The sequence below is a fragment of the Podarcis tiliguerta genome (assembly GCF_965153285.1).
Source record: "Podarcis tiliguerta genome assembly, chromosome: 6".
Lineage (NCBI taxonomy): Eukaryota > Metazoa > Chordata > Lepidosauria > Squamata > Lacertidae > Podarcis > Podarcis tiliguerta.
In genome coordinates this window covers 42,479,576-42,505,684 of record NC_139539.1, presented here as the reverse complement: position 1 = coordinate 42,505,684, position 26,109 = coordinate 42,479,576, and the positions used below count along the sequence as shown (strand labels likewise).

The window sequence follows — 26,109 nt, the reverse complement described above, 5'->3', positions numbered from 1 at the left end:
CAGAATACCCCATAAGGGAAAGGGAGCAGTTTTTCTTATAACACCACATACAAAATCAGAGGGCCTGAGGCATGGGCGTAGCAAGCATGCAGCTGTGCCCCCTAAATCAAATAAATAAATAAGAATACTTAAAATGACCAATTGTGTTAAAGATAACTCTGTTCTGCCCACTCCCAAAATAACTCCTGGCTATGGCCCAAAACAGCTACAACTCCCTCGAAACCACAAAAGTTAAAATTCTGTAGCAGTATAACTTAAACGGTTAGCACTGAAGGAGAGGGGAACAATACCTCTGAAACGACTAGCCCTAGACTAAAAACTTGTGCAGCTACATGGGCATAGCCCCAGATCAAGTAAAACAATAGAAATACTTAACTGACCAATCACGTCGGTTCTGCCCCCCAACAAAAGTCCTGGCTGTGCCCATGTGAAGCTAACTTACAAAATACGGTGACCGCAATATTTAGGAAACTAGTTTTGCCCTTCTGCGCGGGTAATTTTTTTTAAAAAAGGGAAACTCTTCTCGTTCCCAACAAGAAGGCCTCTTCATTAAGGAAAGCATCTTCCTCAACGCAGCACAAACCCAACTGGCCGCTCTCCGCCCCGCCCTTCATACAATCGCTGTTTCAAAGAACAGGGATGCATTTCCATAGTATCAGCTTTTGTTTTAAAGGGGGGGGGGGGAGTTACATTAATGAACTTCATTTCCCAGAGGTCTATCAGCAGCATATTACAGCCTCTACCAGCGGGATCTTTCAAAAGTCTTTACCTTTGAGCTCCAATCGCTGTTTCTCTGTTGCTGGAAGAAACGTGGTTGGGAGGAGAGCTGCGCGCTGCGCGTTCCGCCCCAAATCAAACCTGGCTGAAGCCTCTCGGTGCTGCGAAAAGACGAGGGCAGCCCATTGAAAGAGAAAGCGAGGAGAAAACTTGCTCGATTTGTTGTTCCTCTCAGCGCCTCGGCTGCCGAAATGAGGAAGAGGCGCCCAAAGGCGCTCCAAACCAACGCCGCTGCTTCTGTGTACGATTGTCACCCACCGTAACCCTGGCGCGGGCTCTGCTCTCCCCTGCAGGCAGCTAGGAGAAGTGAGCCGGAGAAAACGCGCGCGCTGAAACCGAAAGTCAGCGAAGGAGAAGGCCCGCTTTTGAGAATCCCCCTCAGCTGCGAAAGGCTGTCGGGAAAGCGAGTGCGTCTCCCTGGGGCTGCCAAAAGGGCATAAAATCTATATGGGTGTGATTTCTTTAGAGATCGCTGCAGGCGTCTTCTGCATGGAAGGGGAAAAAGAGAATTGCATGCGGCGATTGATAAGGCTTAGCTGCTCAAATAGCGCATTGCGCGGGTACTTTCTTCTCCATTCCATTAACTAGTTAAGGCTGTGTCGTTATCTCCGCATTTCAGCTACTTAGGGAGGAAGATGGAAGGCTGAGGGAGATGACGGCTTGCAGGCTGCTCGCCGAGTTCCCGCCCTGACGTGGGTTGTGAATCTAAAACTTTTGCAATTGCATGGCTCCATTTCCTCGCCAAGGGCCGGGTATAGGTAGAAGCTAAACAAGCTATAGCTTAGGGCCCCATTTTGTTGGGGGCCCCCCAAAAAATTAAAGAAAAACACACCTGGATGTACATTTTCAAAATTTTAAGATAAAAACCAAAATAAAACCTACAGCTGGACATATTGCTCTCTCTCTCCTCTTCCCAAGAAAAGAAAGGGGGAGATGCTGAGTAGTTATCTGGAGATGCTGCGAAGTTGTCTTTCTGTACATTCCTTTCTCGCCACCCTGGCACCAGCCCGGAATGTTAAGTGCGCATCCTGTCCTGACCTTCTTATCTATCTGTATACATCTTCTCCTTCTCACCCTGGAATGAGGTACCACTTTAGCTAATGGGGCTTCCCGCTGCCGCCACATGATTTCTGTTCTCATCGTGAAGCAAAGTTCTTAACCTGAGGTACTATTTCTGGGTTAGCGGCGTCTGTAACCTGAAGCGTCTGTAACCTGAAGTTTCTGTAACCCGAGGTACCACTGTATATGGAAAAGGTGAGCAAGAATTAATGTGAGTTTCCTGAAAGCATCTGGTTGGCAACAGGATAGAGCCATTGGCCTGATCCAGCTGGCTCTTTTTAGTTTCTTATATTCATAAATCAACACTAAGACTGGCGGGTCCTGGTTTCACTCAGTCGATAGAGCATGAGACTCTTAATCTCAAGGTTGTGGGTTCAAGCCCCACGTTGGGCAAAAGATTTATGCATTGCAGGAGGTTGGACTACATGACCCTGGAGTTCTATGAAGAGAAGAGCTAGTCCTCTGAGGCTGCAGTCCTATGCCCACTCACCTCAACAGGTCTTCCTTCTGAGTAGATGTGCATAGGATTGTGTTGTAAGTAGCTATATCTCATGACATGAACGTAGATGGCCTAAGTAAGTTGAGAGGTACCACTCATGAAAAGGACTGAACATGCCCCGGTTTGGAGATCTTCAGGGGAGGCTTTTATTTCAGTCTCACTTTAGAATTGTAAGAGTTTGAGGGGACCACAAGGGTCATCTGGTCCAACTATTTGCCCAGTGTGGGGCTTGAACCTGTGACTCTGAGATTAAGAGCCTCATGCAATCCTGCAGTTTGGTGAGGGGCCTTCCCATCTGCCTTCTCCCTGCTTTCTTAATGGCCCATCACCTTTCCTTTGTTCTCTTAATCTGTATATGTATATCTGTGATTGCCACATTGATGACCTGTGACAATAGTAACTAATCAATGCCACCTGTTTTACAGTCATACAGGAAATCAAGATCAATAATAGTGAAGCCCCAAGTGAGGTCACAGTGAAATCAAACTGCATATAATAGCGGTTATTTTATATATTTGCAGGTTTTTGTTAGAACTGTATGCAATTAAGGGCCACTAGGTGGCATAGAAAGTCTGTGGTTGTTCCTTTCCTTGAAAATTATGTGTGATTATTTTTTCCTGTGAGGGCCACCCAACAGGCATTCCTATACCATGCAGGTAAGTCCAAATTGTCCAGGGTTTTCTGCATTTGGACAGTGGTTTCTCTGGCAGCCACCAACAGAAATGACAACAAATACTTTGCTAAAACATCCTTGTTTGGCCTCTAAAGATTGGTAGCAGGAAAAGCTCAGGTGTAAAGTGGAGGTCCTGGTGATACTAATTCCTGGCATACTTTTTATTAAAAGTTGCATATGCAGGGGCATTCCCACCAAAGATGGTGGTGTATGCCCTTAGCCTTACATCCTGTCCACATTCTGACCAAGGAAGTAAATGTGAGCTAACTTTATCAATCAAATTAGTGAAGTTGCTTTGATGCTAGCTGATAGGGACTTTATGGGCTTGCTGAACCAATGTCTATTCCAAGCAGCTTCTTCCATTTAAAATCCCAAGTTGTCTTACCACACTATCTTCAGACCCAAGAATGGACCAAGTTCCAGGAAGATCTTATACATGAATAGACAATGCCTTTCCCTCACCCAACACGTACCAGGAATGGCGGACTATTAAAAATTTGTTGTTGTTGTTGTTATGTACTGAAGTGTTCAGCCTGGCCACCAGGGGTATTGTGTAATGTATATAGTTTTCACTCAGGTCCACATCAGTTAATTTACGCAGGAAACCCTGGGGTGTGGTTGTTACAATGTTGACAGCCGGCCGCCTATAAAAGCAGGCCGGCTGAGCTGGTCAGTTCAGTTCAGTTCCAGCTTACTATAAAGAACCACTTGGAGAAATCTCTGTGTCGTCTGCTTTGTCAACCCACTACTTTATTATTATTATTATTATTATTATTATTATTATTATTATTAGAGGAGTATTAATAGTGAGTGGTAACTGAATAACAAGCAGGCATTCTAACCATATTAGAAAATCAAAACAATAACTGGTAATCAACAATCTGATTAGCTAACACTGTGGTCATTAAAGAAAATTAATACAGAGAGAATTGAGAACCTTCAGTTGGTTTTATTATTTATTGAATTTTAAATGTTTAATTTTTTGTTATGTGCCACCCTGAAAACTGTTTTAGTCTATAAATGTTGTAAGTAAATAATATAAAATAAATTGACATAGCTGGGAGTAGGAAGAAAAGCTTAACAAAAACCTAAGTGCTACAGTGATCTAGAATGGGTTTTCACTCTCCTTTGGGGGAAGGTCTTACAGGCCTTCTTGGGGACATCACCATGAACTCTGGGCAGAACCTTCTCCTAGGCCACTTCCATGGCTTTAGAATTGGAAGCTAGCCTTCCTCATAACGCTGCAATGCTTAGCCAAGATTTGTTTGTTAAAAGTATTTGTATCTGCCTTATCACCAAATGCCCAAAGTTGGGATAATTATATGGGGCTGGGGTGCAACCCATTTCTAAAACAAGGACTCGTTGGACCCTTACACTAAAATGGAGTTTAGTAGATAAATGGAAGTTTAGGAAGACTCAAACCTATACCAGTCCTGTGTCTACCTTACAACAGAATTTCAGTGCAGGGGGTTGCCTGGTTATCCATGCTCACTATTTTGGTTTCTCCCATGGTTGTCTCTGTTTGAGTTACAATAGTTTAATACAGCTCCAAAGCAATATCTGTCTCTAGGCATAATGAGGCATAATTGTTTTCTCAATTATTTGGTCTCCAATTGTTTAATCTGCCAAAGTTACACAAACTTATTAAATCCTTCAAAGCAGCAGGGGGTTGCCTGGTTATCCATGCTCACTATTTTGGTTTCTCCCATTTCTAAAACAAGGACTCGTTGGACCCTTACACTAAAATGGAGTTTAGTAGATAAACGGAAGTTTAGGGAGACTCAAACCTATACCAATCCTGTGTCTACCTTATAACAGAATTTCAGGCCATGATGGGCCTTGCCTTGCCTTGCACCCATGATGGGGTGCAACCCATTTCTAAAACAAGGACTCGTTGGACCTTTACACTAAAATGGAGTTTAGTACACAAATGGAAGTTTAGGAAGACTCAAAACCCATACCAATCCTGTGTCTACCTTGTAACAGAATTTCAATGCAGGGGATTGCTTGCTTATCCATGCTCACTTATTTGGTTTCTGCCATGGTTGTCTTAGTTTGTCTAATAAAGGCAAACAACTTTATAATGCTCTCCTAGTGCTAGTCGGTAATAAAACTTTGCAAAGCTAAGCAGTGCCTGGTATGGTTTCAAACTGGATTGGGTACTGCAATGTTGAGATTCCTGCATTACAAGGGGTTGGACTAGATGACCCTAGGTGTCCCAACTCTACGAGTCTATGATTCCAAAGAGATTTCGTTGCAACACGCTCCGCTTCATCAGAACGCGGAAGTGGACTGAAGTCCAAGGGACCTTATGAAGGGTGCCGTCACAAGCCACTTCTTTCTTTTGCTACGACAAACTGACACAGGGCTTTGATAATTTGATAATTCAGGAATTTGATAATTCAGTGAGTTTGTCTTCTCGGTTTCCGGAGTCCGGCGCTTTTCTCGGCAGTTCGGTTGCAACTGAGTCGCTTTCCCAAAGCTGTTCCTCTCGAGACGTTTCCGGACTACAACTCCCATCATTCTTGGCAATGACGTCCTGCATAGCCGGGGCTTAAGGGAGACGCAGTCTCTATGGCTAGAGTCGCAAGCCGTCGCGCAGGAAGTGATGCATTACGTCGGCGCCAGCCGAGGTTCGATGTTCCTGGGCTGGAGAAGAGCCCTCGTGCGTCGCTGAGGAGGTTCCGAAGCAGCGACGATGGCGCCGGGCGGGCAAGCAGCGGGCGGCGGAAGCAGCTCCAGCGCGGTGACGCCCGAGGGGCTGCGGGGCTGGATCCGGGGCGCCTACCGCTTCGCCACAGACCGCAGTGACTTTCGCAGGTGGGAGGAATATTGATACGAAGGAGCTTCGGTCCCCTTCCAGAGCGGTGGGTCGGGGAGGGAGGTGGCAGCCGAAGCAGGGCTGTGCGGTGTCTCGCCTGGCCTGCTGTGAAGCACGGGGGGCCTCGCTACTGTAAGGATGTACAGGTCACTCCAAAGTTAATGCGCAGTTTGACGTTCACGGTTTTAAAAGGGCCTCGTGAGGGGTCCTGTAGCTGGCCAAGTAAAAAACAGATTAGGTGTGTCTGAAGGGTACCGACTCGCCTCAACACATTTCGTTTTCTGTTTCACAGCTTCGTCTCTTCAGGGTTTTTAATTTTTTAAAACAACAACATTTTTTTTGTTATTTTCAAAATAAAATGGAATACATCCCCCCCAATCTAACATCACTCCCTTCCCACCCTCAAAAAACATAGCATTTTCAGTGTTGAAAAGACTTCCCCCGATAAACAGGAACTAAAGAACAAGCAAGCATTAAACAAAAAGCCAAAACATCTCTCTAGGTTTTCTGCCCATGCTAAATCTACTCCCAGGATCCCTTGCCCTTCTGCTTATCCTCATTTTTCCATTATTGCAGGAATTGCATTTGCAATTTTTCTCAGACAGCTCTTTTTATGTCCTCTTGCTCTGCAAGTTTTGAATCCATTCTGAGCATAGATGGAAGCAATCTAGCTTGACAAATATTAACATGTAGTGTCCATAGGAAAACTGAATCCTGGGTTCTCCATTACACTAGCTAAATGCAGCCTCACCTCCAGAGGAACTTGTGTAGTGAGGAAGCACTTCTACTGCACTTTGGTTAAGGCAGGCAGTTTTGAATAGAACGTTCTGTTAGTAACATGGCTGGCCCTTTATGCTGCTATATATAGTGCAGTTCTGGGGATTTCTTGTCAGATGTCGGTCCCACTGAGTTCAATGGAATGATTGCAGTAAGAATGTCGTATCTATTCATATCTGGTATTAGTGTCTCTAGGCCAGAAATCCAGCAGAATTGTGCATAAATTTTGATATTAGCTACCAGTTTTCAGACTCTTAACCCTACTTTGTATTTGTTTCAGGAACCTCATAGTTAACCTGGGTCTCTTTGCAGTGGGAGTTTGGGTAGCTAGAAACTTAACAGACATCGATTTGATGGCACCACAGCCTCCTGCATAGCAGAAACGGTGAGTAGACAAGATTGTGGAAATAGTGCAGATTATATATATCCTCTTAATTTGTCTCATTGCAATCAGATCAATAGTTAAGTGAAGGGCTGAGTAAATAGGACCCTGCTTTTCTGTGCAAACTCAGGCCTCATGAGGGTCACCCTTTCATTCTGGATGAAAGGAAAATATTTTCCTAATCCAGGCATAGGCAAACTTGACCCTCCAGATGTTTTGGGACAACAATTCCCATCATCCCTGACCACTGGTCCTGCTAGCTAGGGATCATGGCAGTTGTAGTCCCAAAACATCTGGAGGGCTGAGTTTGCCTATGCCTGTCCTAATCTAAAGTTAGAGTGAGTACTTGCTACTGAAAGTTGAAAAACATCAGAAAGGGAAGAGCTACAGGAAACTGTCATGAAAAACTTCTTTATGAAAAATTCATACTCCCTGTTCCAGAACAGGGTTGAGGAGCCTTTTTGGCTCAGGGGGCAAGATCTTTATCTGGCTCCATCCTATGGACCAGCTTTGACAGGTGGACAGGGCAGGCCATGCCACATGATTGGGGGTGGGGGTGGCTGAGCGCTCTTTACAGGGGTTTCTCCTCTTTTAAGTCAGTCCCCACTCCCCTGTACTTGGATGGGATTGTGGGGACTGAGTGCAAGAGCAAGAGCTGAGCACTCTTGCAGCACCCTGGGGTGATATTTTAAAAGGTTGCAGAAACTGCTGCAGAGTGCCTGATTGCTCTCTTAGGCCCAGTGATCAGCAGAATCCACTCCTCTCCTGATGGGGGAGGGCGTGATCTTGCTTCCTGTTGAGGTTGGGCATACCCAAGAGCTTCCCGTAAGGAGTTGTCTGACAGGCCCATACTCAGCAGGATTGCTCTCCCTTTGCATTGGCTGATGTGTAGGGAGAGCTCTCCTTCTTAGTATTGGGTCCCCACTTTGTGCATTGCTTCAAAGGCTCTGGACAACCAGCAGTTTGTCAGGCCCTTTGGGAGCTTCACAAAGTGGCTTTGGGAAAGCCACCCTTACCCGATTGTCATCAAGGGTAGGGCATATGAGTAGGGCTTGCACAAAATGTACTGGTGGGCCAAGCCCAACACACAGGGTGGAGGTCCCCCACCCCCACTCTAGAATGTACTATTACCCCCAAAAAAGATCTAGAACAGGCATAGGCAAACTCCGGCCCTCCAGATGTTTGGGGCTACAATTCCTATCATCCCTAGCTAACAGGACTACTGGTCAGGGATGATGGGAATTGTAGTCCCAAACTTCTGGAGGGCTGGAGTTTGCCTATGCCTGATCTAGAACTTTCATAGTCTTGAAACTTGTGATTGCTATTACTTTAGGCATTCCGAACTTCATGGACATTTCCACAAATGTTTGTATTTCCATAGAGTTAATATGACACAGGGTTCCCTGTGTAATTTGCCTTAAACAATTCAATGATATTTTTAGTTACCTTTATAGTCAGTCATTTTCAAGCAAGGAGAATAAATTGAAAGAAATGTCTATCAGATAATTTTGTAACCAAGCGCTGGATAGCTGAAACTGTTGAATATGTTTAGACTTCTGTTCCATAAATTAGACTGGCAGTTCCCAAACTATTCTGAAAACTTGTTGCACCTTAGGTTGAGCTATGAAAACACTGTTTATATTTCTCTAAGCTTTGTTTTATTTTATGTTTCACCTGCCTGACTTTGTCTGGGGGGGAAATATATTAAATACTTCCTGAGATTTTGTGTTTGTAAATTATTGTTAGTATTTGGATAACTTCTGTATCAACTTTTTAATTACAATGTACATCAAACTATGTTCCATCTTTCCTTAAAACAAGTGGACTTGAGCTGTATCTGCCAAATTTCCCTGCAAGGTGTGATTTCTTGGAAGACCAAGTGCACACAGTTTTCATTTTTTTACCCACACAGTTCCAGTTCAAACATGTTCTAAGCATGTTGTGATTAGATATGGAATTATTAAAGCAAATTTGGATGTTTATGTTGCCTTTGCATACTGAGGGTGATAATCAAAGTGAGAATAGACCTACTGAAATAAATGAACTTAAGTCCCTTGATTTGAAAGGCCTATTTTCAGTATGCTTTAGACCGGTATCACTCTTCAGATTTGTTTTATGTTCCTTCTGCCACAAAGCTAGTTTGAAATGACAGCTGTGTTGCACAAGGTATTAATAGTTTATGGGGCCCTGTCCACTTATTGGAAAAGCTGTATGTTGTTCACTTGTGTAGTAGCCTATCATCTTAGACGTCCAACTTTTCCTTACAGATGTGACTGAAGTAGATCTGCGTGAAGTCTGAGTTTCCCTCTTGCTTTATGATCAAATGAATTGATTCATCACTGCGTTGATTTACATGGGATGTTATCTGCAATGCAGCTTCTATTGAAGCAATTGGAGGCATCAGCATCGTGAGTGAAGGACTAGAGAAAACACTGAGGCAACAATTTACCTGTACATTTCTTTTTATCATGTTCACTTCACTCGCTTGGGAGCACCGTTGAGTCCAATTAATGTAGTACCTTTGTTCTATTTTTGCCAGAAAATATAAGTTCTTTTGCAGATGGAATCAACTTATGTACCAAGAGTTTAACAGATTCTGAAGTGTGAAATAAAGACATGCCAATGCATTGGACTTTTTCATTTTAATAGGAAATTTCAGCTTACAAAAACAAGGTAAAAAGAGTAAAGATTTACAAAAATCATAAAAACATGATTCATATTTCACACTTAAAGAAGTAACAAGCCCCAGTCCTGTGTTTTTAAGTAGGACATGTTAACTATTCAAAGGGAAAATACATTTTTAAAAGGCCTAGGTGACCCTTTACTTATGAACAATTTTCAGCCAGCATAAAGAGTTGTGTGGTATTGTAATTATGATGGTATATTGTATGTGGAAAAGGAACTGTTTGGTGTTGCATAGCATTTTGGTGTCTTGGACTGCTCTATAATGCCTCTGAGGTTAACAGAAAACCACTTGTTTGTTTGTTTTTTAAATCATATGGGCTGGAATGCTGTTGGTCTTGTAGAAGAACGTCATCATCATTACAATGTCTCTCTTTAAAGTTCCCTTTAACAATAGATTTGTGTTTGTTCATTAGAGCCACCCATTCCTCCTTCCCATATGGAGATAAAAGGTAGTTGAATTCTAAGGAGTTAATGAGACTTCAGTTGCCACCAAGGGGGAATGAAATCATAGGCCCTGCGGGGATGGTGTCTGCCCAAGTCCTATGACACACATTCTTGAGTAGAAAGAACATATTATTCAGTATATTTAGAAAAAATTCCAACTTACAGTTTTGTACCTGTTTATAACACACCTCTTGATCCTTTTTATTTATAAACTATTAAACCCAGTTCAATACAAAATGTAAAAGATGAGTAGCTGTGTTTCAGTAACATTTATGCAGTGAGTGGGTAAAATCAGTTGCTCATATATCGATCTGTCCTCCATCACTACCTACCTCCAACCCCTTTGGAGCTGAGGCAGTCTTAATCATTGCCTGAGTGCGGCTAAATGATCAACACCAAACAATCAGTAGCTACAAGTATAACTGCAGTGAGCATTGCCTTAAAGTTCCCCTGCAAATTACTAGTAGCCATAAATCTGCATTTAAGACAAAACTGTATACTTTTTTTTTTTACTATACCTTAAATTACTGCTAAAATAATGTAATCAGAAGTGTATGGCTTTGGGGAGCTGTGGCAAATTTATGTACCTATGTAAAGAACTTTTGTGAAGTAGAGATTATACTACTGTAAGGTGCTATTTCAGAGATCTGATTTTGTGCATGTTAAAATTCTGAAATCTAATCAAGAATTTTCAGAACACTTGTTTTAAAAACATTTTGTGGTGACCATTTTTAAAAGTAGTGGCAGAAATTTGTTCTCGTTTTCTGGCTAGACTTACACACTCATCTTCAGTGGAACTTGTTTCTGTGTACATGTGATTCGGTTTACATTTTGAGGTGCAACCAGTGCCCACTGTGCAATGCATTTGTTATACGTGAACTTAAGCGCAGCAGAGTTTCTTTTAATTCAATATTTAGTTATAGTAATCTACTTTTGCCTTTGAAAGCTGGACCAGGCAAAAACGCCTAAAATTATGTGATTCGGTAACATAAAATTTCTTTGCCAAATATGCTGTAGTCAACCATGCTTCTGGTCAAGACCATCTCTGCCACTGGTGGTTAAATAAGAGGCTGACAGTACTGACTGATGGGGAATGGGACCAGATGCCCTTACCAGTGGGTGGTGGAGGCTGCTAGCTCAGTGCTGTGTGCCTGCACAGTGCTGATCTCCAGCTCACATGCCCTCTGCTGCTAAGGTTGTCAAGTCCCTTCCCCCCAGTGGACATGACATTACATCACACATCTATGATATCAGAAACTGTCAATGGGATCTAAAAGCCTTTTCATGTTAAGTTTTGCAAGTTTGATTACAAGATGGTGCTTTCCTAGAATATTGGACAGCTAACAAGCTGTGTGTTTAGTTCTAACCATTAATTTTTTTCCTAAGTCTTGTTTCATTGACATTGTTTGGAGTATTAGTTATTTTGGATTGAATGAAGTCAAAAGAAAATAGAAGCTGAAAGACACACAAAGGTGCTTGGTTGCAACGCTAAAGATGAGAATTGTACATTGAAAGCTGAGGCTTTCACACCTGTTTTGTGCAGTAGTGGACAGGACACCCAACTATATAGGCAGTGGGAGGATGGATACAAGGAGTGTGTGTGTGTGTGTGAGAGAGAGAGAGAGAGAGAGAAATGGGAAGGTGAGGCTACTTCCACTCTATATCAGTGCACTTAAAACATGGCAATCCTAGCTTGATTTTAAATTCAGTTGATGCTACTTGTATACGGCCAATATTTTCTATGAAAAGAAAGCATAATTTTTCTGCAATCCAATGTACAGTATCATCATTGCTATGTTTAGCATTTCTCTTTTTCTGACATCCACATGACCTGAACTGAATTTGGAGGCCATGGTTATGCTTACACTTACATAGTTCCAATGCATTCTGCACTGTGTCTGTCAGACTTAGGCTGATTGAAGATGTACTTGACAATGCAGCAGTGACCATATGCCTTTATCTTACTTGAGGTGCTATATTTAAGGATAACGGATATTGCTAGTTAAACTAAATGCTAGGCATGATATCATGAAACAATGTTCACTAGATGTTCACTGGATTCTATTAAGCACCTTTACATATAGATGTTTAGCTTCAAGCACTCATACGTATCATATACTATCTGTATAAAGATAGGGCTGTTTGTCCTCCCAGGAACTGGAAATGGAAAGAAGCAGTACCATGGTAGAAGAGAACGGATGTCTTTGCAAGGCACCAGTCAGCAATTTCATAGCCTTTTCCAAACTGCTTTGTCAACAGATTGCTCCAGGCATTCTTAACCTTTCACACCAAAATTATGACGTACTTGCTTCAAGAGGAATAATCCTAATTTGAAAAAACTTTTTACTGACAAAGATTTAACACAAAAACCAAAATTATGATCTACTTTTGAGCAAATCATTTGCATTATTAGAAATACAGTCTTTAGACACATACAGTAAAATACATCAAGTTGCTGGTAGGAACCATTTTTCCCATTCACATACAGATATGAAATGTAAAAAAGCCAATACTACTAAAGTATTGTAAAGACACAAATTTGGGAGGGGGAGAAAATTAAATTTGTGTCCCATGCAAAATGTAATTAGATACAAGGCACCAATTTTTTATCTTAAAAAAATTGTTCACAAAGCTTTATCGATTGGCAAAACTAATCCCACAACTTTCACCCCATTCATACAAATTTTCAGTCAACAATACTGTTTAAATGTGGCTGCAGTTTGTGTTGGGGATAATTTGCTGACATTCAAAACTCATTTTCTCCTATCACACATACCTGGCACACAAAGCATATTAGTAAAATGGATCTTTACAATCAGAAAGAGACAACATGTATGTTTTTAAAGTTCTCCTTGTGAGTCCATAGGACACATTTAACACCAATTTTTTTTGTAAGGTTTAACCGATAGGTGTGTTATAGTTTCCCTGAAGTGCACGCACACACCTAGGGCAATATCTAATGCTTGTCATACCTGGAGGAGACCCCCTGCTTCAAGGATGACTTGCCACGGGATATCACCTCTATAGTTCTAAAGCAAATAAAAATAAGCATCTGCACAGTTCAACTTTGCAGTATAATAGTGAGTCGTTTGCTAGGATGCTCTACAAATCAACTTGTTTGCTTTGTAAAGTTAGGACTATTTCCCCAGTGCCTGTAGGAAACTTCTGATATAAAAGGATTCCATTAATATTTCCCCCTTTCTGCACAAATTTAAAGAACAAGTTAGTTGGTTGAAATTTTATATTTAAAATATGAAAGAACAAGTGAATAAACCGGCCTCTGTCGTCCTCTGCCTTTATTTTGGGGTTGCAGAGATACAAGGGGGAACCCATTGTTATACTTAATATGGACCTGTCACTGAAAGTAGCAATTCCCTTGTGGAGTATTCCCCCATACCCCTCAGTAACATTTAGGCACACCCATCCTCATGACATCATTGTATGTCCCCCCCCCCATTGCTGGGCCAAGGAAACTGTGCTGTCACACTAGGTTGTGAGCCAAAATGTAGTGATAGGGGGAATATTTGACCTGGAGACGCCATTTTTGTCAAGGGCAATGTCTAAATCTGCCTTCAGTGAGAGGAAGTGGGCAGTAATTCAAGTGGTCCAAATTTGATGAAAACCATTAGTTCCTATTTCAAAGCCTTTTAGTTCAGATCACTGCCTGCTTGCACTTCCACAGACTTCCAAGACCCAGAAATCTTACATCAAGCTAATAAAACCCTTAGCTAGCCTAATAAAGATTCATTTTCAAAACTTGATGTACTGAATTGCTCCATCATTCTTATTTTTTTTTTGTAGCTAGTTTTAGCTAGACACACAACTAGTTTTGCTCTATTGACAACGGGAACACTTGTTATACCCAACTTATTCCTGTGTGTATACTCTTATAGCCGGATCCTAAACATGTTTACTCAGAAATAAGTCTCACTGAGTTAAATGGGCTTGCTTCCTAACAAGCATGTTTAGGAGCATAAACGCTAAAGTCAATTGAATGATTTCCATGGGTTAGCAAATGTGGATGTGCTTTTGGTCATATCCTACAAGTACACGGTGGCTCTTGGGAGAAGTGAAGCACCTTTCAGTGCTAAAAGTTTTTCAGGGTTTAACACATATGCAACAAAGGAGCTGAATGCTAGGAAAATTAACACGGGAAGGTTAACTGATTGGTTATTCTGTTAGGCTTCTTTGTAATGGTAAGATATGGAACTATCAAGAATGCCAATTGTTATCACATTTTCTGTCAACCAGGACACTTTAAAACAGTGTACAGCTTAGCAAGAGCACTGCTAGCAGTGGACAGATATAAAAGAAACAGCATAAAAAATGCTATACGCTATCGCTTCCAAATAAAAGCTAATTATTACAGAAACCTCACAGTGTTGGAAACAGCAAGCACAATTCAAAAGCACAGTTCCTTCTTCCCCTATCCAGGTAACTTTCAATTGCACTCATTTCCACATCTTGTGCCACCCCATTAATCACATGAGAGGCAACTACTGTCCAAATCTGCTTAGGAAACACAAAGCATTCATGGTACCCATACGACCCTCCCACCTACACTATGCATCTAATTTAGGCGTCAGCTGCACCTACTAAAAAACTTAAGAGATGTTTGAAATACCCAGTCAAAAGATGAGTATTAACAGTAGGCTTGCCAGCTCCTCCATCAAACTCTAGCTACACCTTTAACAGCAGCTTGATGTGGAGGCAACAGTAGGTGATAGTGTTTATCTTCATGCTGTGAAAAGCTCCACATCTATTGTCTGGACATCAAGTTGCTACTAATGATCAGTTTAGGCTGTGGTCAGTTGGCAGCCATACTACTGAGAAATCTGGTTTCAGAGCTGCATTCAGTAGTGGGTGTTGCAGGTGGGGTTGCATTGCTTTCCTGGCTCCCAAATACAGCAATGCTGCCACGTACTGGGAGGGGAAGCAGCAAGGCAGTGGGGAGCTCAGCACTGTGCACAGGAGCCCTGTTGCCATGCCCTGTTGTTTTGCTGCCTCCCCGTGGTAAATGGCAGCAACGCAATCTTTGGAAGCCAGAATAGCAATGCAGCCCCATCTGCTACTGCAGTGCTGCATCATGATTTGTAGGGATTCAGCTTTCTATATTTAAAAACACTGTTGTGTCTGCTCTCAAGACAACGAGTATGAGCTGAGCTTCATTAACTGAATTTCTTACTAAGGATGCTTGCCGATAGAACTTTCTGGAGTGGTATGCAGACATGCTGATCAGTACACCTGAACTTTTTACTACCAGTCCAAACAGCAGAAGAATGTCTACTGGAATCAGTGTGTGCTGCACAGTCCCAAATCATGGCTGTGTGTAACAAACCCCTGCTACTTTCTCCCTACTTCCAATGCAAGAAGGGGCAAACGCTTAGATTTTTGTCATTTTAGTAAACTTGCTATTTACTAATATCAGGAGGCTATCAATGGACTTGGAAAGATGGGTTCACAGTAGCCACAGAAAGCAAGAAAGCACTTGAGAAAAACTTGTGCACACCAGACTCCTGTCCATCTTTTTGAGATCCATTTCCCCCAGAAATTTCTAATTTACATTGAAAAGCTCAATCCTATACTGAGCAAGACTATCTTCAGGAATTTTGAAAAGACCTGTGCTCTTTGCCAGAATTGTTTACTGAAATGCATGTGTTCTGCTCTAACAGAGGAACCCTGTAGCAGATAAACACTGATATTTGATCATTACAATTGCAGGATTAGATTTCTCAAATTTTGTGAAGCTCACCATCCATATCAGAGTCGAACTTCACCTGATTTACAATGATGCTGCACTGATTTCTGTCACAATTTAACTGGCCTATTTCTTATGAGCAGTTAGGGGTATGATTTCTTGATACAACTGGTGGCAAAAAAAGAGCCCCGAAAGCCTAGTTACAAACCCAAGGAGAGTTATCTTTATCTTTGTTAATACACAATTGTAGGATTTTTATGCTATGGTATCAATATTTCCAAGTTCCAAAGCAACAAGTTGTTTGTTTAGCCACACAGAGTCCTGTCCTTTCTACAGAGATGAAACAGTGGTAATAATTAAGGTCAGCAAGAGCTCTTAATGGTAATTCTACACAGGGTAGGATACTAATGAATTGTTACTTCTTGTTCATGTGCCTAAGCATACTGTGATGACAAACACTCACAGTTTGGAGCTAGTTTTCTGGGGGTTAGAGAATGAGGATGGATACCCTTCCTATTGCCCCCAAAAACACTACGACAGGGAGGAAGTTGACAAAATTCAGGACACTATTAGGGCCTCTTCTTGCTTTATCTGTGTGATGGCTGCTACTTCCCTGTCTGTTCTTCTTTGCATCTGAAAAGTCTTGCACTTAGGGCAAGAGTTGATATGTTCCAACAGCAGCAGAAGAAAAAGAAAATGAGTAATTAGTACAGGAAATCTAATCCTCAACTGTGAAACTGGGTGGAGTCACGTGACCAATTCATATGGTGATCATCATGTTATAGCCAATACATAAGGAAAGCCCCAAAAGCCAAGGCTAACCCAGAACAACTGCAATCATTACAGTGGAAAATGTAGACTGTAAATTCAGTCTGTATAATTCTGTATAATTTCAGCTTTTGTTCATTCCAAGAAACCAGAATGACTTCAGGCGACAAAAGATGAAATGCCCATTACAAAAATAATAAACAAGGGTTGATGAACACATTTTCCTAGTGTAAAAGATCTTAGCATGTGTTTTAGTACAGTACAACACCATCTACCCAAATTACATTGGGTTAGAAAGATGGATGGTGACTATATTATACACTGTATAATAACTGGCTACGTTATTAACACCAAGAGGTGCAACAACAGTTCACCACATCAAGAGATCAAGGATTAAGTCAGCTGTGCTGATTCATTCTTTTTCTGGAGGAATTGTTATATTTATGGTCAGTTTGATGGCTTTATCTCCTGGTTGAACACAGAAATTTGAATGCACCTACTTTTCCATGCCATAATGATTTCTCTTTGAAAGAAGATAAATAGTCCTAGACATTGGAGGCTGTTACTCTTTGTTTTGTTTAGAGGACGAAGGGTTTTACAAATACATCTGTCCTTAAAAAAAATAGATGTTCTGCTACAATCTCATCGAACAGTTGCACATAGTAGGAGGCCCACTTTTCCGGACTGTGGATCCAAATAATTCCTGCAGCAGTATTTGTTCCCGCCAAGATGAGTGAACTCCAAAAGGCTTTTAAAAAAATAAAATAAAAATAAGCCAGTTGATGCTTCCTTTCAGGGGAGTGTCAGTCTTCTATCTTTATCATTGTGTTTGGACGGCACCTGAGCTTGAAGTTGTGTTTCTGAGATACTTGCTTTGCCCTGCACGGTTCTTTGAGTATAAAAAAGAATGTAGGCCTGGGTTTTGCATACCTCCTCCACACTACATACATTCAGTTTGGAGTCATTGCAGTGGACCCAAAACCCTAAAAAGGAGAGGAAACACAATTTATTAATGGCAGGGATTTATCCTGACAAATAAAATTTATTTTAACTGGTCCATAGACAGATGACCCCTTGAGCTTCTGTAGCACTTCTATAGAAGCTACAGAGAGAACCACAATATAATGTGCCCAAAGGGACATTTGTATTGAACAGCAGCCCCATGTGCTCAAAAGCAAGCCATTTTTGAAACTCAAGGGGACTTTCCAAAGCAGTTTTTGACATACTATGGTTCTGCTGCTGTTCAAGGAATACAAGTCAACAATTCCAATAAGCAATCCCAAACATATGGCTGCTCCTAAAAGGGGCTTTCTGGGTCTCAGCCAAATATACTGCTATGTTATCTAAGCTTCCCCATTTTATAGTGTTATCCTGGATAAAATTCAAGAAAAGATAATTGTAATTCTGCTTTTCTCCAGATGGCTGGGGAAATATGCTGTATTAACATTTTGAAGGGAGATGCAAGACAATAAGGAAGTGAGGATGTTCTCCATTCAGTGTGAATTTATCATCTGAACAAGTCTGCTTATAGTTTGTAGAAAGAGAAATAGCAATTCACTGAGCAAGCAAAATAGTTTAATTCAATGTGGATATTAAGTAAAAGAAAAATAGAATATGACTTTTCTTTTTTAGAGCAAGAGCAAGCAATATAATCTATTCTGAATGACTACAAGCAAGAAGAAAAGCAGTTTAATTCCTAGTGTTACCAGCAGATATACTACTAGCAATGTACTGCGGAAACAGCTATAATATTGCAGGAAACAAATACATTTTTAAGAAGTGGTAATTCTACAAGATGCAATCAGTTAAAAAAGTTCTCCCTATAAGAAGGCACACGCACCTCCCTCTGTGTTGTAGCAATATGCCGTGTAATGTCCTGAGCCAAACCCTTTCCCGTGATGCATCACCACAGCCGAGAGGTCATAGACAAAGGTCTCTTTGTCAAGAGAAGAGAGAGTGTCCCTGCAGCAGTAAGGTTCCATGTTTAATACCTGGTCAAAGAGGACATGGACCCCAATCTTCTCACGGTGATTACGCCCAGACCACCTGCAATACAAAGGCATGCAATCAAAAGGGCTTTTTAAAAAAAATTGGCAGGGGCGCTGACAGCTGTAGCACAGCTATAACAAGATTTCAAAGAATTATGATATTCTGGATAGTGTACTTGATGAAAAAATTCAACTGAATGGTCCTAATTTATTGCATTTAATATAGTCTGTTGTACAATATGAAATACAGGCTTTTCTACATGCTTTTGTAAAACATATTTCTTCAACAATATTATTCCATGTAATACATTTTGAAAACTGTTCTGCTTTTATTTTCAAACTACTTTTATTATTTTCTGAAACTGATGATCAATAAACCATTATTTAGTAAAGGACTATCATCAGGCTTAGCAGTGATTCAAATAAGCTTCCTAGGTCGTTAGCAATTACATTTTAATAAACTCAAAAATAATTACATTACCAATTAGAAATAAAAATACATCTCCAAGTTGGGAAGAATATTTTCTGCCTTCTTGCTTTCTTAGAAATGTAAGATGGGTAAGTCAATACTATTTAGTGGATGTAAGTTGGCCCAATAAAAGAACTCCCATTCATTTAGGCATAAATATTACAAAAGGGTTTTTCCTGCTAAAAGATAGGCATGTTATACTGCTCAGTCTAATTAAAGAATCTTGTTCTGAGGTTTTAAATATCTGCAAAAAAATGGATACAACAAACAAAACACACTTTGTGAAAAATCTCAACCCTGGAGGTGGCCAAAATAGAGATCCTCTTTAACATAAAATTAAGCAGAATTGTACAATTATCTACAATCACAACCTGCTATGGGATACCCACTAACAGTGAATAGTGATGACATTTAAAACAAGCTAATATTGGATTCAGAATTCTCATTTTTAGGTGGAAAGGATAAGCTTACTCATTTGGTTACAATTTCAACAGATGTCAGCATCAGATATGTTAGAGGAAGCTCTACAGTTACAACACACAAGCCTGTTTGATTATGCTTTCATTATAACATATTGCGGCTGCAAACCCATGAACTGCAGCGGTTGTGTTGTCACTTCTATCCACAGATCTCTCTATTCAAACTTACTCCACTGGTGCTCCTATGGTAGTCAAAAGGCTGAGTCAATTCCTCTCACATCTACCCTCCCGCGAGGACATCAGCCTTTAATGCCACTTTGAAAGACAAATCTCTTCACTGCCCTGCAGATTCATGACTACAGTACTTGGAAGAATTCCAACTTGCAATAACTTGAATCCATTTACAATATCGGAAGAACAATCAACAGGAGTTCAAGCATAGCGCTTGGAAAGAAGTAGGGATGTGAATTCAGAGGCACAAATGCACATTGCAATACAGTGGATAATATTGTGCTAGAACGGTTCTAAAACAAACAAGGAGCCTCTTGCTGTGTGCATCAGATCTTTTTTACAAATGGGTGCTTCATCTGTGCTCTGTTCTGACAGAGAATCAAAAAGGGACATGAAACATTCTTACATTTCTCTTCAAAAGTAAAAGGTATGTATGGGTTGCCATTTAATAAAACGTCCAGTAATAATATAAAAATTATATCCACACCATTGCTTCAGATACAAAGGCGATCCTTTATTCCCCCGCCCACCTCCAATTCACCTGAATCGTTTAAGGTGCAGCCGGAGGACCTGAGGTAGTCTGTAGATCATTAACTGCTTTTTAGCTTCACTTAGAATAAGAGGTTTGGGAGAAGATTTCCGCCGTTTGCCTACGTAACAATTAAGAAAGGACAAAACAGAGGGCAAGTTACAGCTTCCTGTCTTTGAAAGAAAAAATTACCAACTGCAAGTCTTCTACCTTTCCACTTTCAGCAGCCGGAAACTAACAATAAAGCTGCAAAGTGTGAATGCTATGGGAACTTCTCCTCAGGTCTCTCTCAGCAACTCTGTCAGTATGTGAAGTTTGAACCACATGAATTTGCTGGAAATTTGAAACATGCTTTATTTCCTCTTGCAAGTCATTTTTCAACCATCTGTTTATGGTTTCATGCTGCTTATTTGAAAATTATTTTCAGCACAATGCTAAGCACTTTTACTTAGATCCAAGTCCCATGAAGTTCTATAGGATAAATTCCCTTGCTTAATGACAACGTCTGCAGAGGAGAGAGACTGATGGAGCCACCAGGTTAGGTAGAAATGATGAAGACATTTTCTCAAACTAGTATTTTAAAGTAAACTCTACTGAAACATACACACACCTCACATAGCACCAGAACAATTCCTGAGAAGATTAGTAGGTTAACGGCTAGTAATTTCTACACTTTAACATTTCAGAGTAATTCAAAGCTTCTAAAAACACAACTATGTAAATACACTTTGCACATTGTCGATTCAGATGCAAACAGCAAACCATGGTTTGATTAAACCAGGAAATTACTCATTCAGATGAGTGTGTAAGAGGAGGCGTGTGTGCAAACGCAGGACTAATCATACAAACAATGGTTTGGAGGACTGGAAGTATTACTTCTAAACCTACACTTAAGTCTTTTAAGATGCCAGAAGACTCTTTGTTTATATCTCAAGAATAAACATATGTCATCAAAGTCTTTTCCACAGCTGCCCATTCCACTGTGATACCAATCCCTAGAAAACCTATTAAAAATAAATGACAAATACTCACCTGAACATATTTTGATATAGGAAGTCTGAATAAAAACCATTCCCAGCCATACATTATAGCTGACATCTATAGTTTCTCCTTGATCTTTTATGATTTATATCCTATTCTAAAAGTCATAGTTCCCTTATTAATTATCTCAAATAGTATCCCAAGGTTTTATCTATGCAACCCAACCTCAATACACATTATTTTTGAGACTACATGGCAACTTTGAATAATTATCAAGAAGGAAACAAAGGAGGAATGCTAACATATCTTGAATTCGGCAAAGTGTGATTGGCAAAAATTTATAGTTATGTACCCCAATCCTAGGACAGCAATCCACAAATAAAATTGGAGATAATATGCAAGCACGGGTGTATTAACGTGTTTCCAAGGTACTATCATACTGACAGATTCAAAGCAAAGCTTCAAATGCAATAAATCCTCAGTGTCAATGTTTAAAAACAGGCCATTCTGTGTCTTCATGAATACACAGAAAAGAACACATGAAAATGTGTGTAGCTAAACGCTTGAGGAAGGCTACAACAGTGAAGTATGGCGTTTCCTGTGTGAAGAACTCTTTACCTAAGGCTCTCAAATTCTATTCCTGTTTTTAATAACATCCTGAAACGAAACAAAAAACCAACCCAATTTCTGCCAAAACCAACCCAAGCAACTTTTAATCTGCAATTGATACTTCCTTAAACCAGACAGAAGCCTGTCACCTGTGTCAGAAGCTGTCACCAGGAAGGGTGGGAGGGAAGAGTTCTCTCCAATACAGAAAGAATGGAATGGCTCTGTAAGTTCAGCAGATCAACTGGGTATGCAAACTTACCCAATATCTATAATTAATTTCAATTGTTGAACCCTGTTTTATTGTTATCAGTTTCTTTTAAAAAGCAAACAACACAGTTCCAGCCTGCCTGCATTATCACCATAAACATGCATAACATTAGCAATGGATGATGGAATCACTGTAGTTGTTATTCTTCTGGAGACATTACTGCTTTTCCTCAATGAGCTTTCCTTTCTGTTTTTCAGAACATGAAAGACCCTAAAAAGAACAGGTTCTTCCTACAACCATGTCTCTACCCTATTCGGTTAGGAGAACTTCTCTCTTTTAGCAATCTGGCAAATTATTATTATTATTATTAATAATAATAATATAGGACTTCTTCCCATTACTTTCAGTAACATTTCAGTATAGTTATAAGTGGAGTAAAACCCTTTTACCGTCTGTGATGTTCAACATCAATATCGCTGATAGCACTATAAAGCATTATTTATTATTAACAACTTTTTACAGTTTTCGGAACTGTTGAATGGAAGGTCAAGAATCGTGGAAGCACCTGTTACAGTGTCACCAGGCACAATGGAAAATTAAATCTGTAAGTAACACATCAGTCTTTCACTTACTGTTGCACTGGTCACATGCATAAATCCTTCCTTCCAAAGCTTCTGTTTCTGTGAATTTGGCCAACATTTCAGTCAGCATGCACTCCGTCTGATTAACAGGCACAATCCCTTTGTTGATGGAGTGATACCGTTCAGGAAATTCCAGGGAAAGATCCCAGAAAGGTTCCACAGTATTAGATTTATAGTTACATGTTATACAAGTGACCTGGCAAGAAAAGGTTTATTTATTAAGACATACATTTATACAGATACTATCTCATAAGACACTGTGAGGCCGGTGAGTGAGGCTTAGCAGCCAAGAAAATATGGCTTATTCTGTGCTCTAAGTAAGTCTGTAACAATCTGTAAGAGAGAGGTTCTGCTTGGAAATTCCCAGATACGGACAGAGAGGCATCTTCAGAATAATTTCTATTGTTTGATCATACTGCCTTTGTACAGCTCTCTAGTCTAAGAATGAATTCAGTCCTACTGAAATCTATGGCTACTATGACTTCAGTTCTGTTAAAATGAAGTTCTTAATAGGCCTGAATTATTTGCTCAAATTAAAACTTTTCATTCAAAATTTATATATTAAAAAAATTCAACTCCATTAAGTAATTCCTCTAACTTGATTTATTGATAAATGCCCATATCTATTTAATTTTCTTCATCGCTATAATGAGTTGCAGAATATAGTTCTTCAGTTTATTGGTATGTTCAAGAGGATTTTGTTATATGATACCAATATTGCTGTTTAGTGGGTAATAGGTTTGTTTTTGTTAATTGCTTCACCAAGAAGAAATAATGTATTTTACCCAGTTTGCTAGACCAAACCTGCGAAAAGATAGCTCCAATTTATACCTAAAGCCAATGGCATTATATGCACTGATTTCCTCCCTGACTTCCAGTTGTAATGAAAGCAAAGTTTGTTAATCTGGATGTAATGACATGAACCAGAAAGTGGGGTGGGGTGAGGTCAGAGCTTGTGAGGCAAGGAATCTTGAATGTCCAAGATTCACTCATGTAATGTCAAGCCACCACAGCATGGTGTTACATGAGAACTGCCTGTAATGTCTACTTAGAGCAAGCATTCCCAACCTGTGGCCCTCCAGATGTTTTGGCCTACAACTCCCACGATCCCTAGCTAACAGGACCAGTGGTCAGGGATGATGGGAATTGTAGTCCAAAACATCTGGCGGGCCGAAGGTTGGGGATGCCTGACTTAGAGTATTATATACCTGGGAGCTTCTGAATGAGGAACATAATAGTATGATATTTTGCAAAAATGAAAACAAAAACGGGAGTGGAGGAGAAAACTTTGCCTCATTCTCCCAAAAGATTCTGATGGGTTAACAATGTAGTTTGCAAAAGCTAAGTGGAAACAGCCAAAAGCACCTAACTAGGAGGAGAAAAAAAATAGTGCCACAGTCATGCTTTGCAAAAAAACAACAACAAAACCCTACACCCATTATATAAACAAAGCCTATCTATCCCCAGCCATATTTGGAATAGTAAGTATAAACTATAGCAAAGACTCTAACATTGTTCTGTTAGCAGCATGAGTTGCTGAAAAGGGAAATTAATCCCTCCACCTGAATCTTCTGCTAAACCTCACAATCCCCCCACAATTGCAATAAAATACTACTACTACTATAATTTTGTTCCATTAGAAAAATATGCTGAAAATGACAAATTTCACTTAAGGTATACTACAAATTCTCCTTTTGCCAGATACATGCATTAATATTTGGTTATTCATAAATACTGTCACCAAAAAGTGCCTCTAGCTTTGATAAACATAAATTTGGCTAACATGCATACCTGACTGAGCAGCTGCCCATGGAAGATGGTGTTCACCACCTTCAGGACCTGCTTGGTGAGCTTCCTCTGTGAAAAAGGGATGAGGATCCTGCGTTTTGTTCCTTCAGATTCCAACTCCTGCTGCACTTTGTCCAACAATTCACAAAGAAATTCCTGAGCATCTTGCTGGTCATAACCTCGAAACGCTGGAATCAAACTCCACACAGAGTGCAGCATGGCAAAAGGAGAGACCGAGGCCCACTTCCCAGACCACATGACTCTGAAGAGCGTGTGCAGTTCGTGACAGAGAGAGATGTGCTTTGAACTTGGCTCCTTGGGCTGTGTAAGTTCTAAACTTTTGCTTATTGAGGACCCGCCATTTAAGCCAGCTGGCAGGCTCTGCCTGCCATATGAACCCAGTTGATCATTCCTCCCTGAATCGGTTGGAGCAGGCCCATTGACCAGCTTTCCAGACATTCTAGACTTTCCATTCACGGTCTTAGCTAAGAGTTCTTCAGTTTCACAAAGATCCAGCGTCAAGAAACATTCTCTAAACTTTTGGAGGTGACTTAAAACTTGAAGGATTGAGTTCATATAGCATGTGTTGCCTAGATTCTTTAGTCCAGTCACACCAGGAGTCATTTGAGGCTTGCGCCGGATGGAATAGAATTGTTTGAATTTGCTATTCTGCACTCGTCTTGAGGTAGGGGAACTTGCTTCCATATCTCTGAATTTCCGAGGAATGAGATTCTCTCTGCGGATGTGCGACAAAAGCCGGGCACTTTTTCTTGGAGGCGTGTTTGCCAATTCCTCCAGCAATCTCCGCTTCATTTCTTGACGCCTCTGCCTGGCCACTTCCTTCTTCCTCTCCAGCTCTTCCAATTGTTTCTTTTGTTCTAGTTTTCGCTGGCCTCTAGAACTCTTATCAAACCAGGTCCGTAGTGCTTTTGCTAGCAATGACTGCCGTCTGTACCAGAGAGCTGTAAGCATCTGAGGCTTTCCCTGAGGGGCCCTCTGATGACTGCAAACATCCTCCCCCAAAGCCATTGACCGCAGCGTCCTACCACTTTTAGCAGACGGATCATGCTTCTGGCTTTTAATTGCAGATAGAGAACTTCTAAGCAATTTCAGGTCACCCTCGGGATTATCGTTCAACACATAGTCTTCGCAAAGGTAACAAAACACGTACAGGTCGTTAACTTCCATGGCCAAAGGATGCCTGGTCTCTTCGAAATGCTTAAGTGCATGGTCCTCAATATATCTTCCACAAGCCACATGGGAGCATTTCAGGCAGGCCCAAACAGATTCCGTGGTGTTGCAGTCCATGCAGTGCCACTTCTGGGGGTTCAGAATAGAATGGTCCTGGGCAAGTCGTAGCCGCCCAACATGTTTGCATCTATCCATGTCTCACATAAAGCTCCACTGCTTTAACCTTGCAAAGGAGACAGAAAAGAACTTAAGTAACTGCACACATTAAAAAATACAGTCATATATTATTTTTTAAAGCCACCCCAAAAGCCTGGGCAGTGTGTATGGAGGTCCTGGGCTGCCCAGACAACAAGCCCACCACCCTTTGGCCTTGCTGATGTGGTCCAAAGGAAAGCAGAGCCATACATCTGGCACCAGCTTGGCTGCAGGAGTTGCTGGAAGGAGACATACAAGGCGCTATCCAACTGTCTTA

At 40.8% G+C, this 26,109-nt stretch overlaps 3 protein-coding genes and 1 long non-coding RNA gene across 12 annotated transcripts in view; 2 read left to right on the top strand and 2 right to left on the bottom strand.

Annotated features, from left to right (window-relative positions):
- The window catches only part of LOC310679857 (uncharacterized protein), a 34,267-nt gene extending 32,596 nt beyond the window's left edge, over nucleotides 1-1,671 (bottom strand). Inside the window, exons 1-2 of one of the 2 annotated variants that reach the window (XM_083445691.1) lie at nucleotides 1,069-1,671; nucleotides 770-1,008 (exon numbers count right to left, since the gene is read on the bottom strand). The gene's annotated coding sequence lies outside the window, so the exon portion shown is untranslated. The remainder of the gene's footprint in view (nucleotides 1-769; nucleotides 1,009-1,068) is intronic. The other variant, XM_083445692.1, reaches the window with a different exon arrangement.
- Nucleotides 1-26,109, top strand: part of LOC310679992 — a 52,047-nt gene that overhangs the window by 10,101 nt on the left and 15,837 nt on the right. The gene's annotated exons all lie outside the window — the stretch shown is intronic.
- TOMM6 (translocase of outer mitochondrial membrane 6) lies at nucleotides 5,614-9,615 on the top strand. The gene is made up of 3 exons (XM_083446002.1): nucleotides 5,614-5,828; nucleotides 6,887-6,991; nucleotides 9,256-9,615. Exons 1-2 carry the CDS (start codon nucleotides 5,707-5,709, stop codon nucleotides 6,981-6,983), a joined length of 219 nt encoding a protein of 72 aa, XP_083302128.1. The 5' UTR covers nucleotides 5,614-5,706; the 3' UTR covers nucleotides 6,984-6,991; nucleotides 9,256-9,615.
- The window catches only part of USP49 (ubiquitin specific peptidase 49), a 53,259-nt gene continuing 36,761 nt past the window's right edge, over nucleotides 9,612-26,109 (bottom strand). For 4 of the 8 annotated variants that reach the window (XM_083445714.1, XM_083445715.1, XM_083445716.1 and 1 more), the window contains 5 exons: nucleotides 24,450-25,860; nucleotides 22,650-22,854; nucleotides 20,232-20,340; nucleotides 18,424-18,629; nucleotides 9,612-17,566 (listed from right to left, as the gene is read on the bottom strand). In XM_083445714.1, the coding sequence (XP_083301840.1) occupies nucleotides 17,376-17,566; nucleotides 18,424-18,629; nucleotides 20,232-20,340; nucleotides 22,650-22,854; nucleotides 24,450-25,832 (2,094 nt within the window). In that variant the 5' untranslated portion in view covers nucleotides 25,833-25,860 and the 3' untranslated portion in view covers nucleotides 9,612-17,375. The remainder of the gene's footprint in view (nucleotides 17,567-18,423; nucleotides 18,630-20,231; nucleotides 20,341-22,649; nucleotides 22,855-24,449; nucleotides 25,861-26,109) is intronic. The other 4 variants (XM_083445720.1, XM_083445719.1, XM_083445718.1 and 1 more) reach the window with 1 other exon arrangement.